Source organism: Tyto alba, unplaced genomic scaffold (genome assembly GCF_018691265.1).
Source record: "Tyto alba isolate M040663 unplaced genomic scaffold, T.alba_DEE_v4.0 Super-Scaffold_39, whole genome shotgun sequence".
NCBI lineage: Eukaryota > Metazoa > Chordata > Aves > Strigiformes > Tytonidae > Tyto > Tyto alba.
In genome coordinates this window covers 14,873,787-14,892,024 of record NW_024881314.1, presented here as the reverse complement: position 1 = coordinate 14,892,024, position 18,238 = coordinate 14,873,787, and the positions used below count along the sequence as shown (strand labels likewise).

The following is an 18,238-nucleotide window of genomic DNA, read 5'->3' as shown; positions in this document are numbered from 1 at the left end:
CTCCCCCAAGGGTTCACTGAGTCCCCTAATCTGTTTGGCCAGGCCCTGGAAGAGCTATTGAAGGAATACCAGGTACAAACGGGAAATGTGCTTTTACAATATGTAGATGATCTGCTTATAGCAGGGAATAATCAGGAGAATGTAAGAAAAGAAAGCATTCGACTCCTAAACTTCCTTGCACAAAAGGGACTAAGGGTATCACAAGAAAAGTTACAATTTGTGGAGGAAAAAGTGAAATATTTGGGGCATTATTTGTTTAACGGCAAAAAGATACTGGATCCAGAGCGCATTAAAGGAATTCTGGAACTACCTATGCCTGTCACTAAGAGGCAAATTCGGCAGGCATTAGGGCTATTTGGATATTGTAGACAATGGATAGAGAACTACAGTTTTAAGGCTAAATTCCTATATGAACAATTGTCTAAAGACAAAATACCCAAGTGGACCCCTCAGGATCAAGAGCAGTTTGCCAGTCTCAAAAGGGAGCTAAGTCAAGCACCGGTTTTAAGTCTGCCAGATTTAAAGCGGCCATTCCATTTATTTGTTAACATACATGAAGGAACGGCATTCGGAGTATTAACTCAGGAATGGGCCGGACAAAAGAAACCGCTAGCATACCTATCAAAGCTGTTGGACCCTGTGAGCAGGGGTTGGCCAAGTTGTTTACAGATCATAGTTGCCGCTGCCTTATTACTGGAAGAAACAAACCGTATTACCTTTAATGGGGAAATTGTCCTATATGCGCCTCATAATATAAGAGGAGTGTTACAACAAAAAGCAGAAAAATGGCTTACAGATAGTCGATTATTGAAATATGAAGGAATACTTATAGAACCCCCTAAATTAACTTTGAAAACTATTGGAGCAGTTAATCCCGCTGAATTTTTGTACCCAGGAGAAGGTAATGAACTATTGCACAATTGTTTCCAAACAATTGAACAGCAGACACGTATTAGGCCAGACCTAGAAGAAGAAGAACTACAATGTGGGGAAGTATTATTTATAGAAGGATCATCACGAATAGTAGAAGGTAAACGATTGTCCGGATATGCCGTTGTTAAGTTGGAAAAAGGAGAATTTAAGACAATAGAATCAGGCCCCCTGAGTGCCAGCTGGTCTGCTCAAGCCTGTGAGCTGTATGCATTGTGGAAAGCATTAGTATCACTGAAGGGAAAGGATGGAACTATATATACAGACTCACGCTATGCGTTCGGGGTAGTACACACTTTTGGGAAAATATGGGAGGAAAGAGGATTTGTTAACTCGCAGGGAAAAGAACTGATACACCCGGAATTAATTCGGCGAGTTCTGGGGGCATTGAAAATGCTGAATAAAATAGCAGTTGTACATATAAAGGGACACCAGCGAGGTACAAGTTATCAAGTTAGGGGAAATAATGCAGCTGATACAGAAGCAAAATGAGTGGCAGGCAATTATAATACGATTTTGACGATACAACAAGTATCTGTTAGTAAAAATTTGAGCTTTGAGTCTGCAGAAAAGGAAAAACTAGAACAAATGGGAGCTAAGGAACAAGAGGGTAAATACATATTGCCAGATGGGAGGGAAGTCTTGCCAAAAGGCATAGCACTCGAAATATTTTCAAAAATACACAGCAAAACACACTGGGGAACCCAGGCATTAGTTGATCATTTCAATCAACAGTTTGCCTGTATAGGCGTATATAACATAGCAAAGACAGTCACGGCAGCCTGCGAGACCTGTCAAAAGGTTAATCGAAACAACATGAGACAAAAACCTCTTGGAGGACGTTCCCCAGCATACAGACCTTTCTCACACATACAAGTGGATTTTACTGAACTACCTAGGGTAGGGCGTTATAAATATTTATTAGTAATGGTGGATCATTTAACACATTATGTTGAGGCTTTTCCTACCTCCAGGGCAACTGCTAACCAAGTTACTAAAGTGTTACTTGAACACATTATACCTCGATATGGAGTGCCTGAAGTAATCGACTCGGACAGAGGAACACACTTTGTGTCAAAAATTGTTAGAGATCTAACCGAAAGCTTGGGTATTAAGTGGGAATACTATACACCATGGCATCCACAAAGTTCGGGAAAAGTTGAAAGGATGAATGGAGAAATCAAAACTATTCTGACTAAATTAATGATAGAAACCAAATTGTCATGGATTAAGTGCATACCCATGGCACTATTAATTCTCAGAACCAGACCCCGAGCGGATGTGGGAATATCAGCGTTTGAAATGGTGTATGGAATGTCCTATAGAATTGAAAATCCACAAACAAATGTTTTAATTCGAGACCATGTGATTAATGAATATGTTTCACAATTAGCAGAACATCGTAATAAGCTTTGGGAACACAGACTGATTGTGCAACGACCCCCGTTGGACTTAAAAATTCACAATGTTAAACCTGGGGATTGGATATTGGTTAAAGTATGGAAGGAAGAAACCCTAAAACCCAATTGGGAGGGACCTTATCTTGTTTTACTAACAACAGAAACAGCTGTCCGGACTGCTGAGCGTGGATGGACTCATGCCAGTCGCATTAAAGGCCCCGTGACGAAACCTCAATGGAAAGTAATTAGTACTCCAGGTGATACCAAGATAACCCTGAAGAGATAATGATAGAGACTTTGAGCATTTTGCCACATTGCCTCTTGGTATAAAGTGTATATTGCTGTTTTTACTTGCAATAATAATTTCCTTGTTCATGGAAATGCACAAAGTGGGGTAGAGAAAATTGTTAAAATATAGAAAATATACTGATATAAGTAATGTATGCATTTTAAATATATGAGTTAGGTGTAATCATTTAAACTGTAACTGTTACCCATTTGCTTGTTTTAGGTGCAAGGCATACCAGGATAAATGGTGGACATAATGTGAGAAATGAGACAAGAAATTATTTGGGGAATCCCATGAGTGGTGGGAAAGTTTTGCCAAAGAAATAAACCCTCAATATTATCGGTACCAATCTGACAAACCGATCCACTTTGTAGCTGAAATCTTGGCTATAAAGTGCAGAAGGGAAGTACTGTGTCTTGCTTTGTCCCATTAGTTAAAGCTGCAAAGTGGGAAGCCTATATAAACAGGCAGAAAGCCCGAAACAGCTGTTCTCCTGAAGAATTCCCTTGCTGCTGAGAAGATGGTACACCCCGTGACTCGAAGCAACCGAGTCGACGGGCGAGGCAGAGGAGGAACAAACCGTGGAGAAGAGAATCAGAACAATGGGACGCAAAAGCAGCAATGGTCTAACTTCCCCAGGACTGGTAAAAATATACTTAAATTGGCAAAAGTGACAAACACCCTTTTTCCTGGTATACCGTTAGTCTTGTTACTGATAATAGCCCAGGCAAAAGGAGGAAACCCTCATGAACCTATGAATTGGACAATAACAAACATACAACATCCAAATAATCCAATTCAAGCACGGGCTACACCGGGTACATTTAGTTTTAATGTGAGTTTGCGCGATCTAATTACTGGACACCGTAAAGACAAAGCTGATCTGTGCAAACCAATCTACATATGTCCCGCGTCCAATCCTGGAAGAAGTTATTGTAACCTTCCAGGTCACTATTACTGTGGCTATTGGGGATGCGAAACATGGGCCTCTGAGTGGTCCACATCTGGAGACGAATATCTAGAAATAAAGTGGTCACCAGAAAAGTGTAAGAGACCTCACATAGGAAGCGATGGACGTGTATTCGGACACTGTAACAATGACGGATATTGTAAAAGTATTAACATAACAATTAAAACCCCAGACAACGATCAATGGTTAGCAGGAAAATATTGGGGAATTAGATATTGGGAACCGGGTGGAGACAGAGGAGGAATCTTTCAAATAATGAAAAGACCGATGCCTCACGATCCCTTACCAGTAGGACCAAACTCAGTCCTAAATTCACCCATTTTTCCTAAGAAAAGGATGGTTCCCACAAGTGTCACAACCATTCGTCCAAACATTTTATCAGTAACAGATAGAACAACTAAAGACATGGTGACTGAGTACTCTTTAGTTAGGGATTCAGGAGTGTCAGAATCTAAAGACCCCTTATGGGATTTAATGCGAGCCTCTTATCGTACCCTTAATGAAAGTAAACCAAATTTAACTAAGGAATGCTGGTTATGTTACAGTATTAGACCACCATATTTTGAGGCAATCGGAATACCAGATAGGATTCAATGGTCTAGTGGTTCAAACCCACAAGAATGCCAATGGGATGACCAGAGGAACCATACACAAGGAATTACTATTCAATTAGTAACAGGTCAAGGAAAATGTATAGGTACAGTTCCCAAAAGGTATCAGCCCTTGTGCAACCAAACAATCACTAACACCAATATAAAAAGACACGAGGATCAAAATGACAAATGGGCTATCCCGACACCAGGAGCTAAGTGGGTTTGTTCAGACATCGGAGTAACGCCTTGCCTATCCTTAAACGTGTTTAGTCAATCTCAGTTTTGCATACAGGTGATTATTGTTCCTCGTCTGATCTATCACACCTCTGAGGAGGTGTTACGCCACTTTGAAGGAGATCTGAATAGACAAAAACGAGAGCCAATTACAGTGGTAACCCTAGCTACTCTGCTGATAGCGGGCGGAGTTGGAGCAGGTACAGGCATAGCCTCCCTAGTAAAAGGTCAGGAATTACAAAGTTTACAGATGGCTGTAGATGAGGAGTTAGCAAAAATAGAACGATCTATACAAAATTTAGCCACTTCAGTAAAGTCTTTATCAGAGGTAGTGCTGCAAAATAGAAGAGGATTAGACCTATTGTTCTTAAAGGAAGGAGGGTTATGTGTAGCTCTAAATGAAGAATGCTGTTCTTTTGCTGACCATACGGGAATAGTCCAGGACACCATGTCTGAACTCCGGAAAAGGTTAGATCAACGTAAAAAAGATCGTGAGACGGGCAGATCGTGGTATGAAAACTGGTTTAATGTTTCACCTTGGCTAACTACTTTGTTATCTGCTTTAGCAGGACCGCTTATTATATTGATTCTGGGACATATATTTGGACCTTGTATAATACGCTATATTTTACACTTTATTAGAGAACGGTTCGACATAGCTAAATTACTTATTTTAAGGTCTGAGGTAAAATATAAAAGTGTATCTATTAATGAAGACATAGATGATGAAGATTGTTGTGAATGCGTTATACCACGTAAGAATTATGATTGTAATTGTGAGATATTACCCTGTGAATGTTGTGATAAATGCTGGAATTGTGGAAGAAGGCTTGCTTGCAGTGCTAAGAATGAAAGTAGCGTCTAATAAACAATAGTAGGATAAAAAGAAAAAGGGGGGATTGTGAGAAACTATGAGCTAAGTATATTGTTTATTAAGACTTAAAGGTCGGATAACAAGAGAAGGGGAGATCGCTCATGGAATCATGTGTTGCTTGTGCACACATGGCTGACGCTGCAAATCACAAGATATTCCAAGAAAACAAACAGAAGAAAAACAACTCCATATAAGGATATCATCGACCACCAGGAGGCAGAAAACGACCCCCTAGCAACAGTTGGAACATGCGCAGAGTATCTCCACCACTCTAGACCCCTAGCAACAGTTGAAATATAGTATCTCCACCACTCTATGAACGCGGGAGTCAGGATGCATAAAAAGGGACAGTCTGTTCTACTCAGTACGGCAGTTGGTGGAGCACAGACTCCCCTGTCGTCCAGCGCTGGTTTTGCTCATATTCTACTTGCTATAATTAATAAAATTTTAATTGGATTACAACCCATTGTAGTCTCAATTTATAACACTCTCTTACATGATCATCTTTTCTGCTTCTCCAGTGGGCCCTTTATGGGTTCTCCAAATTTTGGTGCTAATGCAGACTGCAGCATTAACACAGCAGGACAAAGACATGACAACCAAAGGGCATCAAATATAAAATACTTAACCATTTCATTCTTCCGATTTTTTCAACTTTAACTTCGCCTCGTTTTCATATGAAGAAGCTTTGGCTCTTTCAGCTTTGTTTACAGGTTTCAGCAGTTTTCTTTTCTGGATTTTGCTTTCTGGAACGTATCAGGTCTTCGCATCCAAGCTTGACTATTTTTGCTTCCCACAACTGCATTTCATTCTCGTACCGAACCTTATCATCTTCAGCAAGCTGCACGTATGGCTGGGAGAAAATAAGGTATCAACAGTTACAGAAGGGGCTTTGTCAGCATAACTGCCATGTCACATCCTCCTCTTTGATACAGAGGTGACTTACTACAAGACCTGTGTAGTGCACATCCCAGGCGTCCACTTTCACCTTCAGAAAATTCAAAAAACATCCAACATAAAAATACAAAACCTTAGTATTGAACTGTGGTTATGTCAACAGATTGACATCCCTGAAGAGGAAGTTTATTCAGTACGACTACTAACAGCTAAGGCTTTTTATGGGAGTACTAGTCTGAGAGAGATGGCTTATGTAAGAAACAGGAACAGATATTTCTGCAGAACTATTTCAAATTCTTTTTCTACAGAAAAAAACATGAACATAGTGCATGTTCTAAGAACGCATTCAAAACAATCTGGAAGAAGGGCATTCAGGAGGAAGGACGGTAAGGTACAGAATACTTGAAAATTGGGAGGTTTAGATTAGATTTCAGTATAGCACCCCTCCAATTTTCAATACCCCCATCTGCAGGCTCGTATTTCAATACACTGAGAAAGCTGGCAAAAAAGTATCCTCAAGACAACCAAAATTAATAAATTACTGCGTGCACATTACCTGTAGATTTCTGTTGCTTTTACCTGTCCAAAGTCTTTCCATGAGCAGCAAATTACTATGCTGGCATTTAAAAATAAGTATTATTAGAAAAAACCCAAACTGTTGCAGATTATTCCACCTTCCTCCCTAGATGCCGCTCAGCATCCATTTCCAGGCATACAGAACTTCCATCCCATCCCACTGACTCACATTTCATCAACACTGTGAAAGAAATGGTCACTACTGGAATAAAAATGACAATCTTTTTCAAGGCGTACAAATAAGATCTCAGAGTATTGTCCTCAGTATTATATTTTGAGCAACCGAGTTCAAGATTTCCTATGAATTTATTAATTTTGACTCCAGTTTGTAATTTTCCAATTAGATCAGAGCCTCACCAAAACCCACTGACATACCTGCTGTTGAGAATCAGACAGTTTTCACCATGCTTCAAACAATTCCTTCATCTTTGCCTACAGGATACAGAATATACAATACGTTAGGATTATTTTCACAGCAGACTGACCACAGGGTTACAGATGAATGTCACACTAGTGAAAGCCAAGTATAAACCAATGTAAAAAAGCAGAAAGTCATATGGGATTAATACCCCACCCTCCTAAAATAGGTAAATAATAAACAATACGATTCACCCAAGTTGCTGGGCATCACTCGAGCCACATTTACAGACAATATAAGCACAAAGCAGTTTAAGTTCGCCAGGAACCTAAAAGAGCTTGTACAGCCTCTGCGTACTGTTTGTGTGTTCCTAGGCAAAGGAAGCAGAGAGAGCTGGATGGCTTAGCGTACCGTGGTAGTTTGGAGGGGAGGCTGCTGTACAGCGACGATCGTACGTGCGAGCGCTTTCTGTGAGAAGTTCTCGCCGTGAGCCTAAAAGCGCTGTTCTGGCTCTGATTAGTGTTTGTGTGTTCCCAGGGAAAGGAAGAAGACAGACAGGGATTGCTTAGTGCAGCGTGGTGACGCGGAAGTCTCAGACACAACATGCACGATCATTGTGATCAAGTTAATGCCACTTTATTAAAGGATACACAGCAATTTATACACTAGCACAAAGCGCACGCGTTACGTTTGGTTGCTAATAGCTTAAAGCTGCTCGTTCACACGCCTTGCTCTGCCGTACCTACATTCTGTTTATGCATCTTGTTATCTTCTTTTTTACATTCCAACCTCCTTACCTCTTTGCAACATAGGCAGTTTCTCAAAACCCCAATTTCCTTATCTCCTTCGACCTTGCATATGTCCTTCACAACAGCTGTGGTTGTGAGACCCCTCGGTCTGGATCGCTCACAACATGCCTATTTGCTTCCAGCCACTCCACAACTTTTAGCAAGCATACAAGTAATTATCGTATGCACTTGTAGCACTCGGCTGGCATTATTAATTTCCAGACTTGACTCAATTACAAGTTTTAAGAAGAGCTCCTTTCTAGCATATTCATAGTTCTGGTGAAAACAGACATACTCCAGCAGCATGTGAAGTTTTGACTGTAAAAGGGATGTTCACAAAACAAATCCATCCTGTATCTTGTAATTTACTTTGATATGAAAAACCTTGAACAAAAAAATACGCTGTGTCAGCAATCAGTTAAACAGAAACCAAAAAGGTGACTAATCACTTCAGCAGACCTAAAGAGCAGGTACTTTAAAATTAAGTGAGTGTTTTTGTATCATCTACCATTTCTAGTGGGTCAGACTTTGATGTGATACCTTACTACAGCTTGTTCCGCTACTCAAGTTAGAGATGTGTCCATCCTTAATTGCGTATTCAAGGTCTCGGCTCTGTTGAGCAATGTTGAAATAAGCCTAATAAGCCTACTGACTGGTACAGCATCCGAGCCTCGCACACATGCAAGCTCACAGAAGAAACTTGGCAGGTGAAAGTCAAAGACACTCCTCCTTTCTCACTGATTTTCTAAGCATTTTTCTTTTAACTTCAGTAGCATAAAGATGATAACACAAAATAGTGCTAAACAGAAACCACTCAGCAAGCATGACAACTTTCCAAAGTCAAATACCTGTGTATGTCCTTTTTTCTTTTCTCCTATGCTGAATATCCTAATACAAAGACAAGGACTTCAAACACTGTCACTGTGAGACCCAAGCAACAGCATTCCAGAAATTACTCCAGGAAGCTGCACTGCCATCCTGCATCCCCTTGTTTTGGTCAGTATGTGTTACAAAGCTATCTTAGCATACATAAACTAAACTGGAGAAGGCAGTCCAGTTGTATGTTAATTACTTCAGCAAAAGTCAAGCATGTAATCTTCTTCTGTAGCACAGCACTTCTGCCTAACTGGACAAGAACACTGAATGACAGGAAAATCACAGATCCATCAACACATACAAAGTGCTGGATGAATGAAAACACTTGGCCAATGGGAAGAAGACTCAACATAGCCAGTACCGTGCTCTTCAGAAGCAAAACCTTGTTTGGTTTAGTATCAGCCTCAACTCAAAGCAAACAGAAACATAAAGTGGGTTCAAAATTATCAGGTTTCTGTAGAAGTCTTCTTCTGTTTGTAGGAACTGCTAAACTACATAGGATTAGCGGCAGGTAAACAAAACTGGGAAATCGGCAGTAGGAGATACAAAAAAAATACAAAAATAATGAGGATCTTGCGTAGTATCTGTACATGTAAGAAATTAAGAAAATACTAATATTGCTAGCTATCGAGTCAGACAAGCCATATTCAACATCTGAGACCAACCTCGAAGAGACCCTATCTCCTCTACAGTAATATATACTCTTACATGGCAAAACCAGTATGAAGAGAATGAAGGAACAGAAGAGAATGAAGCATCAGAACAACAGAGTTTTAGCAATCTCCCTGAGCAAATTCAGATTTGCAGTGGAAATGCAAAGTAAAGGAACTAAAAAAAACAACCAAACAAATACAAAACAAATAAACATAACTAAATAATACAGAACAACGCTCCCAAACAAGACGTTTTCAGTTCTTGTCAGAAATGCCCCTGTGGATCTGTTTTCCATCAGAAAAAAAACAACGTATCAAACCAGAAAGATTTATTGTAAAATGTTCTTCTGATGACATGAATTATGAAATAAAAAATGAAAGAGGCATTTTATAAGGTAGAAATTTTACAGTATTCCATAATGTTATGACTTTTCATTCTGAATTATTTTTCCTTTTATTTTGCATGGTATCACACAAGACTACAGGAGAACACACTGGTCCAATATAAATGTAGTTTTTGTGGAAAAGGGCAAAAATGCTTTTTTCATTCTGTTTTAAAACAATCAAGTTTTGATACAGTAAGCTTTCCAGCAAGATGTAAAATCCCTTTCTCACAAAAAAGCTTACTCAATGTTACTCTGACCCATCAGTTACCTCTGAGAGAACCTTTATGTTTTACCAGGTGATGTGGAACAGTTTCTCTGACTGTTTTATCTAACAGTGGATAGCAGCCACGTGGCAAATGGAATACAAATAAAAATACGTACGTTCATGTGAGTGAAGAACGGTCAGCTGTTTCCCTTCTCAGAAAGTAAAAGGCAAGATTCTTTACTAATTACATCAACAACACTTAGAAGGGAATATTTCAGGGAAACAAAACAGCATTGGTTACTTTAAACACATGCAACAGCTTCCAGCTACTCATGGGATGGTAACTCCCTCCCACCTGCAACAAGAGTTCAGGTCAACTTTGCTCTTTTTTTGGCACTTACTCAGAGAATTAAGGGTGTTTTTCATACTTTACTTTTCTCCACTTGACCTTTGCTGCACTTCTGCCCAAACACAAGCAATTCAAAATATATGAAAAAAATATCAAGTTTTAAGATCTAAATAACAAATTTCTAGATTCAAGAGTATTTCTTTAGAAAAGCCTCAGTCCTATTACTGCAGGCTGGACTAGATGAACTCCAGAAGGTCCCTTCTGACCTGAATTATTCTACAAATCCCTTTGTATCATTTGAAGATGAAGCTAGAGGGAGTACAGTTCACCTCTTCAATCCCCGTTTTGCCTCCACAACTCTACTCTCTTCCATGGAATTGTCCTGATTTCACTCTCACCTACTTTTTCAGCTCAGAGCTGCTACTGTGCCCACAAAACAATGTTTTACACCTGTCGGAAGAGAGGCCTCAAGTGTACAGCCAAGAAGCAATTTCTTCTCTGTTTCTTATTTAGGATCGATTTCGTAGCCCTATTTAGGACCTGCAGAGACTACCCATTTTCTCTTCAAGTTCACGAAGTATTTTTATCCATGTCCACTACTTCTTAAACAATGGCTGTCAGGTAAAATTTACCAGACTCAGGAGATGGCACTGTGTTGGTTCCAACCATGCAAGCAGCTGAATTCAGAAAAAGCTGCAATGGTCTCTATGCACACTGAAATCAATGGGATGCTGCAGGAAAACTCCCTTGCAAGACAGAAATGAAGATCTACTGATGGACCTGACTGTATAGTGGTCTGAATGCGCATATGCATTTTTACACATTAAGCCACCAGATTGCCTCAACACATGAATAGAAGTGCCATTAACATAAAACATTCTTTTCATCTAGATTTGCATTTCTCCTGTTGTTTTGCCCCCTTCTCAACTCAACTCTGACTCACAGACAGGTTAGAAATCACATCACCCCAGAATTTGCAACAGTGACTCAGCCTCTGTGGACTAAAAAGAAATGCTAGAGTGGATGGGACAAGAAAATAGCGATGGCAGTCGGTCCCAATGGGCTCTCTTTTACCACACTAAGAATGAGCAATATCTGAAGTTTACAGGGCTTCTTGTCACACAGTACATTTCCATCACCACTCCTGGAACTCTGACTTTGCAGGGCCATCCGAGAATATCACAGCTAGAATGGGGATGTTGAAGACTGTGAACCCCTTCATCTTGAATAAGCGTTTCCGTTAAAGCCACCGAGTGAAATGGTCACCTGGTTTACTCTATGTAGCTGGGTCAAATGTTTACTATGACAATCCCAGCTCTGACTGCTGCGGGAGGCAATCCTCACACAGCTCCGTGTGCTCAAATAATACCTTAAAGTAGCAGCAGCATGACTGGATTTCTACATGCACCTAAGGTCACTCAGGTCTTGCATCTCATCTGTGGCTCCCTCTGCCCACGCTCCTGCCCTGCACGGGCTCCCCACACAAGAAGGCTGGAGCAATCTCCTAACAATGTGCTCACGCAGAATTTGGGAGTGCAACATCCTGAAGTACATAAATAGATCAAACCCATCAAGCCACAAACTTCCTGACAGTCTCCAGAATCGGCATGTTTTTTTGACCAGAGCACAGAGATTTTGGTGTTAATTTGAACAGAGAGGAAAACTGGAGTCTGCTTCACAGAAACGACAAGTCAGAGGAATACACCATTAAGCTAACTAGCTGCAGGGTTGCCCAGAAGGTGGATGACACCTGAGTTGCCTAGTGGAACACTTTTCTATAGCCTTGTTTGAAGCAGACACATATGGCTCTCTCAGGCATTGATGCAAGCTCCCAGATGCACTAGATCGTTGCTGACACCTTATTATAAACCCCAGAGATGAAAGAAGGGGGCACAATTTTTGAATCACAACACAGGACTGCAAAATATTAAAATTTCCTAAAAATCAAGTTTACAACAGATTATCTCAACTTCTTTCTGTTGAAAGGAGCTACTTCTAACCAGGAGCAGAACATAGAGGAAAATGCTGAATCAAGAATGATCAGAAGAGCCTTGAGGAAACTTAAAGACGGGAAGATGCTTAATATACATGTGTATCACAACTGCATATGTGGAGTTACAACTATGACACCTCTGAGGATGCAAAAAATTATCTGCTGTGCAGCTGTTACTGACACCAAAGAGCTTCTGTCTGGAATTTCTTGATTGTGGTGGAAGGGGAAAGGAAAGAAGAAGGAGCCATTTAGACATTACGGATGCATGACGTCTCTGAAATATCTGTATCCTAGAGGACTACCAAAAAAATATTAAAAAAGAAAGAGAGAGAGAGAGAGAGAGAGGGAGAGAAGTCTCCCTACAGGAATAACTGGAGAACTAGCAGAAATACATGGGAGATAACAGAACCAATTGAATACAGCATTTGGTTTCGGTAGGTGTCAGGGACATCTGAGAACATCTCAAGTACACAAGGTGACTATGGTGTATTTTACACACCACGGTCAGAAACAGAAACAAACATTCTTTTGACATTTTTACACTGTGAAATGAGACTATCCTTAGCACCCAGTTAGAATTTTGCTCTTCTCCTTCACTCAAACAAGACTCAAAGCTCACAATATCACAAAGATGACTTATTACGTATTTTCTCTTGGCTCCAATATCTACTATACCACTTAAAGCAAGCAAGTTAGATCTTTGAGACTATTATAACTCTGTGACAAAACTTTCCAATCTCAAAACCAATTCAACTCACTGACCCTGGGAATACATCAGGAATTCTGTAAATTCATGACTTGGGGAGATGCTGAAGCTGCTAAAGTTTATCTGCAGTCTACTTGCCGTGGCCATAAACTTAATAAGTATGCCAACATCTTGGAAGCATCAGCTAAATGTGCAACAGCTAATATATCGCAACTCATTTATCTCTTCATTTTCTAGAGGAACAACTGTGCTTTCAGTATCTTCAACCATACAATAATTTCAATGTCTTAAAATCAGAGTTGCTCCCAAGTTTTCACTCATAGCTTTTAGTGCACCTTTTATCTTCTTGACCAATGGGTAGTTCAGAAGGTTTTTCTTACAGGTAGAATGCAACAATCCTTGAATCATTTTGTAAAATAAAATGTTTATAAGTAAAGAGACAAGGGTATCCTTTTCTTCTTTAGAGCAATATAATCTCTATCTCCGTCACACGATGGGCCTCACCAGGAACGTCCAGGAGAAGCCTCAGTTTTGGAGGGATCACTTACGAAAGGGTGTAGGTGCAATGGGATTTCCAGCTACGTACGCTGCATCTGCAGCTACTTCAATGGGACAGCTTCTCTTCTCTGCAATACAGCTGTTCCTCTGGGAGACAAGTTCAGCTGGGCAAAACCAGAAAAAAGATTACAACTGTCTCCCTTCTTTCTCAGAACCCTCAAGGATATATGCTTCGCGGTTCATTTTCACCCATTAGAATGCAAAAGCTTCAGGGTATTCTTTCCTTTATGTAAATCTTCAGATGCAAGACATAGGAAAGTGCAACGTGCAAACCTCTGGTCAGGGCTGACCAAACAGAGGGCAAATTAAAGCCTTTTGGCAACAGAGGCTTTGGTTCTCCTGAGGTACTCGTTCAGCTGAACTCCAGGCTGAAAAGAAACAGGAAGAGACATACTAATTAATCGGCATCCATGAAAGCCTAAGGAAACAGCTCAGACTGGAACTAGCCAGCTTCTGGGCTGCAAGGTATTCCCCAGTATTATTAATTTGTCTCAAAGCAGACAAACAGCCAAAATCTCCTCATTTCCTACCAACTGCAGGCTTCACTTTTACAACCACCAAATCAAACAGATTTTTTTCCTAGTTTTACTCTTTAGAGGACTGACAGTTTCAGCACCATCCTGGGTTTGAGTGAGTGGTGGGGTTTTTGGTAGCAGGGGAGGGGGATACAGCTGTGGCCCCCTGGGAGAAGCTTCTCAAAGCTCCCCCAGCTCCAAGTCAGCTCCACCTCTGCACCAAAACTGAGCCAATTACCTGCTCCTCCGTGACAACATAGTTAAGACAGGACCTGGGAGGAGGAGTTGGACTTGCAAGGAAGAGTTGTGACATTTGCGTGAACACCGAGGTCAGTGGAGGAACGGAGGGAGAAAGGAGGGGGGAGGTGTGCCGGAGCAGAGACCCCCCTGTATCCTGTGGGGAGACGGCAGGGCGGCCCCCCCTGCCACCCATGGAGATCTACGGTGGAGCAGACACTGATTTATGGCCTGTGAGGGGCCCCACATGCCCAATTCAGGCGGCTGCGCCCGAAGGCACCCGGGACCCTGCCGGAAGAAGCAGCCCCCGCTGCTGCGATTCGGCGCTGGGAGGATTGCAGCGTGCGGGGGTGTCCCATGCCGGAGCAGCTCGGGAAGGGCTGCAGCCCCGGGGAGGGACTCATTTTCATCAAAAGGCTGTTAAGATCATTAGAACAGAGCAGTGGTTTTCATCTACAGCTGTGAGTTTGAATCCTCACCTCTGTACCTACTGCAGATGACCTCCTCTTGCAACTGAAGAGATGTTTAGCTCCCTAATCCTCAGTACATTAAATCACTACATTAAAAAGTGAGACCACCGGCGTTATCAATCTAATAAGACACTGTAAGAATAAAGATATTTGTCAGATGTTTTGATGAGAAAGCTTTGCCATAAGATGCTAAGTAGAACAGGTCAGATAAAACACACATTTGACAAACATTGGCAGTATTTCTGTTCATCAACAATGGTAGCTTTCTAAAAAATTTTCTGTTACTATAAGCTATGTGAAAGCAGGCACCAAACCAGTACTATTGTGCAAGCTGCTTTGATAGGACAGGTGGATCACACGTTAGGCTTCCCAATTCAATAAGGATAGCTCATCACTGAAAACATGTGAAGTGAAAACTGGGTACTTGCAAAAAGTTAATCTCAAATGTGCTGTTTCTAAAAACCTGCTAGGAAGGTTATTAAAACAGTATGAGCAATGGTAAAGGGTCACAAACACAGAAAACATCCCTGTTGAAAATATTCACAGAACCCCCTTCCACTCCACTTCCACTACCCATACAGGTTTGGTGAGGAATTATAGCCAACACAAACCTTCCGTAAAAGAAAACATCTACTCTCGAACTGCATTGGCCAACTGAGGCGATTAGTCTGTTCACCTCTAGCTTTTATATGACCGAGTGCAATCTTTAATTTAGGAGTATTGTACCTTATCTGCACATGTTTTCACAAATGTTCAATTTCATTTTGCTTAACACTAGGTAAGCAAGACCAACAAAACCAGTCATCCACTAAGGTGAAACGATAAGAGAAGAACACACACCGATCTGGTATTTCGCAGAAGGTACCAGTTCAACAGCCATGGAGGTTCAGTCAGGTTATTTATAAGCATTCCTCACAACTTCTCTCCCACACCTCTGCTACTCTCCTCAACACCGACCAACAGGGCAGAACTCAGGCAACTCACTTCTGTCTTACGAAAATCCCAAGCAGACCATGGCAAATGTCCAGCTGAAATACTGTACAATACAGGCCAAAATATGCTCTACGAATTAGCATCATTTGACTCAATAACTAATGGTTAAGCAAAAGCAGAAAATGAAGCAATACCATTTAAGTCCAGTAGTTTAGGAAACACTGATACATTTAGGCAATTACATATAGAGCATCCCTACCAGATACAGGACTAACAAATTCATATTAATTCTTGCTTCATGTGTCATTAACACCTAATGGAATGTTTAAAGGTGCTGACAAGTCCAAGGTAAGAATGGATCACTCTTAATTAACACACAGGAAAAATTTCATGAAAGTCTAGAGGAAGAAGGAGGTTGTTAAAAGAGATTGATTCATAGCTCAGTCACAGACTGCCCGCCCCTTTCCCTCTATGAAATGGAGAACAAGTAGGTTACACGTACGAAAAAACAGAATAATAGGCTCAGCTACACAACATAAAGAAGTCATTACAAAAGAATCGCACACTCTCCTTCTAACACTCTCTGAAATCAGGAAGAGTGGAAGTTGTGTTTAAAGAATAGAATACTGTTGGAAGATGCTTGCAAGTACTGGATGCTGAAAGTGAAAAACAAAGCACAGTAGCCTGTACCAAAAAGTGGTAATTAATTCACTCTCTAAGACTCAATTTTGGGGTTTTAGTAAGCAGGCATTCTTTATTACAGCGCCAGACACACAGGGGATTGCTCCTCCTAACGTCTGCGTAAAGATAGAGTCAACAAACACTGATAATCACTGACTGCCATTGTCATGGCAGACACTGGGCATCCTCATTAAGTGGGGTCTGGCAGCCTGCCCAAGTTTTAGTGGGGTCTGGGAATGCCAATATTTTAATCAGAGGACTTTTTACATGCCCTAAAGGGGGTTTATCCTAGAAAAGTCAACCATTTGGCACAAAGAAAACTTACTTCAAACCTAGCAAAGCTCTCCACTGGCAATAAGAAGAGAAATTAAATTTAGATTCTCATTAATCTCTGTCTCCTACCTGAAAGAAAAATTTGATGTAGAGCAAGATACGCCAAACACAGTTTGAAAGGCCAGAGTGCTGTCTGCAGTAGGATTTTAAAGAAGAGAAAGGCAGATGTGAACAACACAAACGCAGTACATCAATAAAATGTTTCCTTTTCATTCTCTTGTCTCTTATGACCAAAATAATCTTAATCAGGAAGATTAACCATTACTATGCTGAGTGATAATGATTGGTGATATGGGTAGCTGCACATTTCCACTGCTTAACCAAACAGTAAAATGCATCTACATTTAACACATTCCAAATAGGCTCAATGAAGGCTTATGCTACTGAAATGCATATATTAAATAAACAGAGATAATGAACACAGAGGCGTTTTGCCAGCATGAATCACAGAACACACTATAATGCTGTGAACACTCTTACTCAGCTGCAAGCACTCTTTCTACTGCAGCCCCCCTGTCAGCTGAGTAACAGCAACAGTGAGTCTCACAAGTAAGCAAATAAAACTCCTCTTTAAAATAAAGAGCTTACATTTCTCTTTCAAATACGAGGTTCAGAGAGCACAATGAAAAAAAAGGTCGACAGCTTTCCTTCACTGCAATGTTCTTCCTGAGCAGCACACTGTCGTGGGTTGAGCCTGGTCGGCAGCCAAACACCACACAGCTGCTCTCTCCCCCTTCTCTTTTGACAATAAGAAGGGACAGAGAGCCAGGCTTGGGGTTCGAGATAGGACTGGCATGGGGAAAAATCACCCTTTATGGAGCTTCGAGAAGCTTATTCCAGGGGGTCACCCCTATAGCCCCCTCCCCTGCTACCAAAAAACCCCACCACCCACTCAAACCCAGGACACACACAGAAAAAAATTAAAAGTATACTGGACAAATATGCCATTATTTCATTCTGAGACCCCTTCTGCAGACTTACATACCTAGAGAATCCCACTCATTTCAAAAGTTATCCTATCATTTAGGTATCATTACCCACTAGTATGAGAAATTGCTTCAAACTGACATTTACTTCAAACTTATCCTCTTGGTTTGTGAAAAAAATTGCTGACTTCCTGACAGTAGCTCCAAAATACCACAATGCCTTTAGAATGAACAATTAGCACCAGACATTTAGCAAGAATTAATTAAAATCAAGCCAAATCAAATGATTAGTGTACATATTAGATGTCTGGCAAAAATAAGATTAAGTTTGGTGGGAAAGAAATTTTTAGCTCTCTAGGCTGCCTCTGCTTAGATATCAACCTTCTAGGCCAGATGGCTGCTCTTAAAAATAGCTGTCAACTGAGATAAGAAAATGTCTGTGGATGAATCATTTCATGACAGGGCTGGATTCCCAGCAACAGACGCACCACGGTTTTGGCCTCAGCGC

General features: G+C 40.9%; 1 protein-coding gene and 1 long non-coding RNA gene across 3 annotated transcripts; one reads left to right on the top strand and one right to left on the bottom strand.

The window, feature by feature from the left end:
• Nucleotides 1-1,336: 1,336 nt before the first annotated feature.
• On the top strand, nucleotides 1,337-5,243 carry LOC122154382. Of its 2 annotated transcripts, none has more exons than XM_042802587.1 (2): nucleotides 1,337-2,587; nucleotides 3,053-5,243. In XM_042802587.1, the coding sequence occupies exons 1-2, from the start codon at nucleotides 1,519-1,521 to the stop codon at nucleotides 3,133-3,135; spliced, it is 1,152 nt and encodes a 383-aa protein (XP_042658521.1). In that variant the 5' UTR covers nucleotides 1,337-1,518; the 3' UTR covers nucleotides 3,136-5,243. The 2 variants fall into 2 exon arrangements, with proteins under 2 accessions (XP_042658521.1, XP_042658522.1); XM_042802588.1 differs by having other exon boundaries at nucleotides 1,337-2,618.
• A 132-nt stretch (nucleotides 5,244-5,375) lies between these two features.
• Nucleotides 5,376-13,798, bottom strand: LOC122154390. The gene is made up of 3 exons (XR_006166286.1): nucleotides 13,134-13,798; nucleotides 7,139-7,195; nucleotides 5,376-6,143 (listed from the first exon to the last, which is right to left on the bottom strand). It is a non-coding gene; the product is annotated as an uncharacterized LOC122154390 (long non-coding RNA).
• Between the last annotated feature and the right edge of the window lie 4,440 nt (nucleotides 13,799-18,238).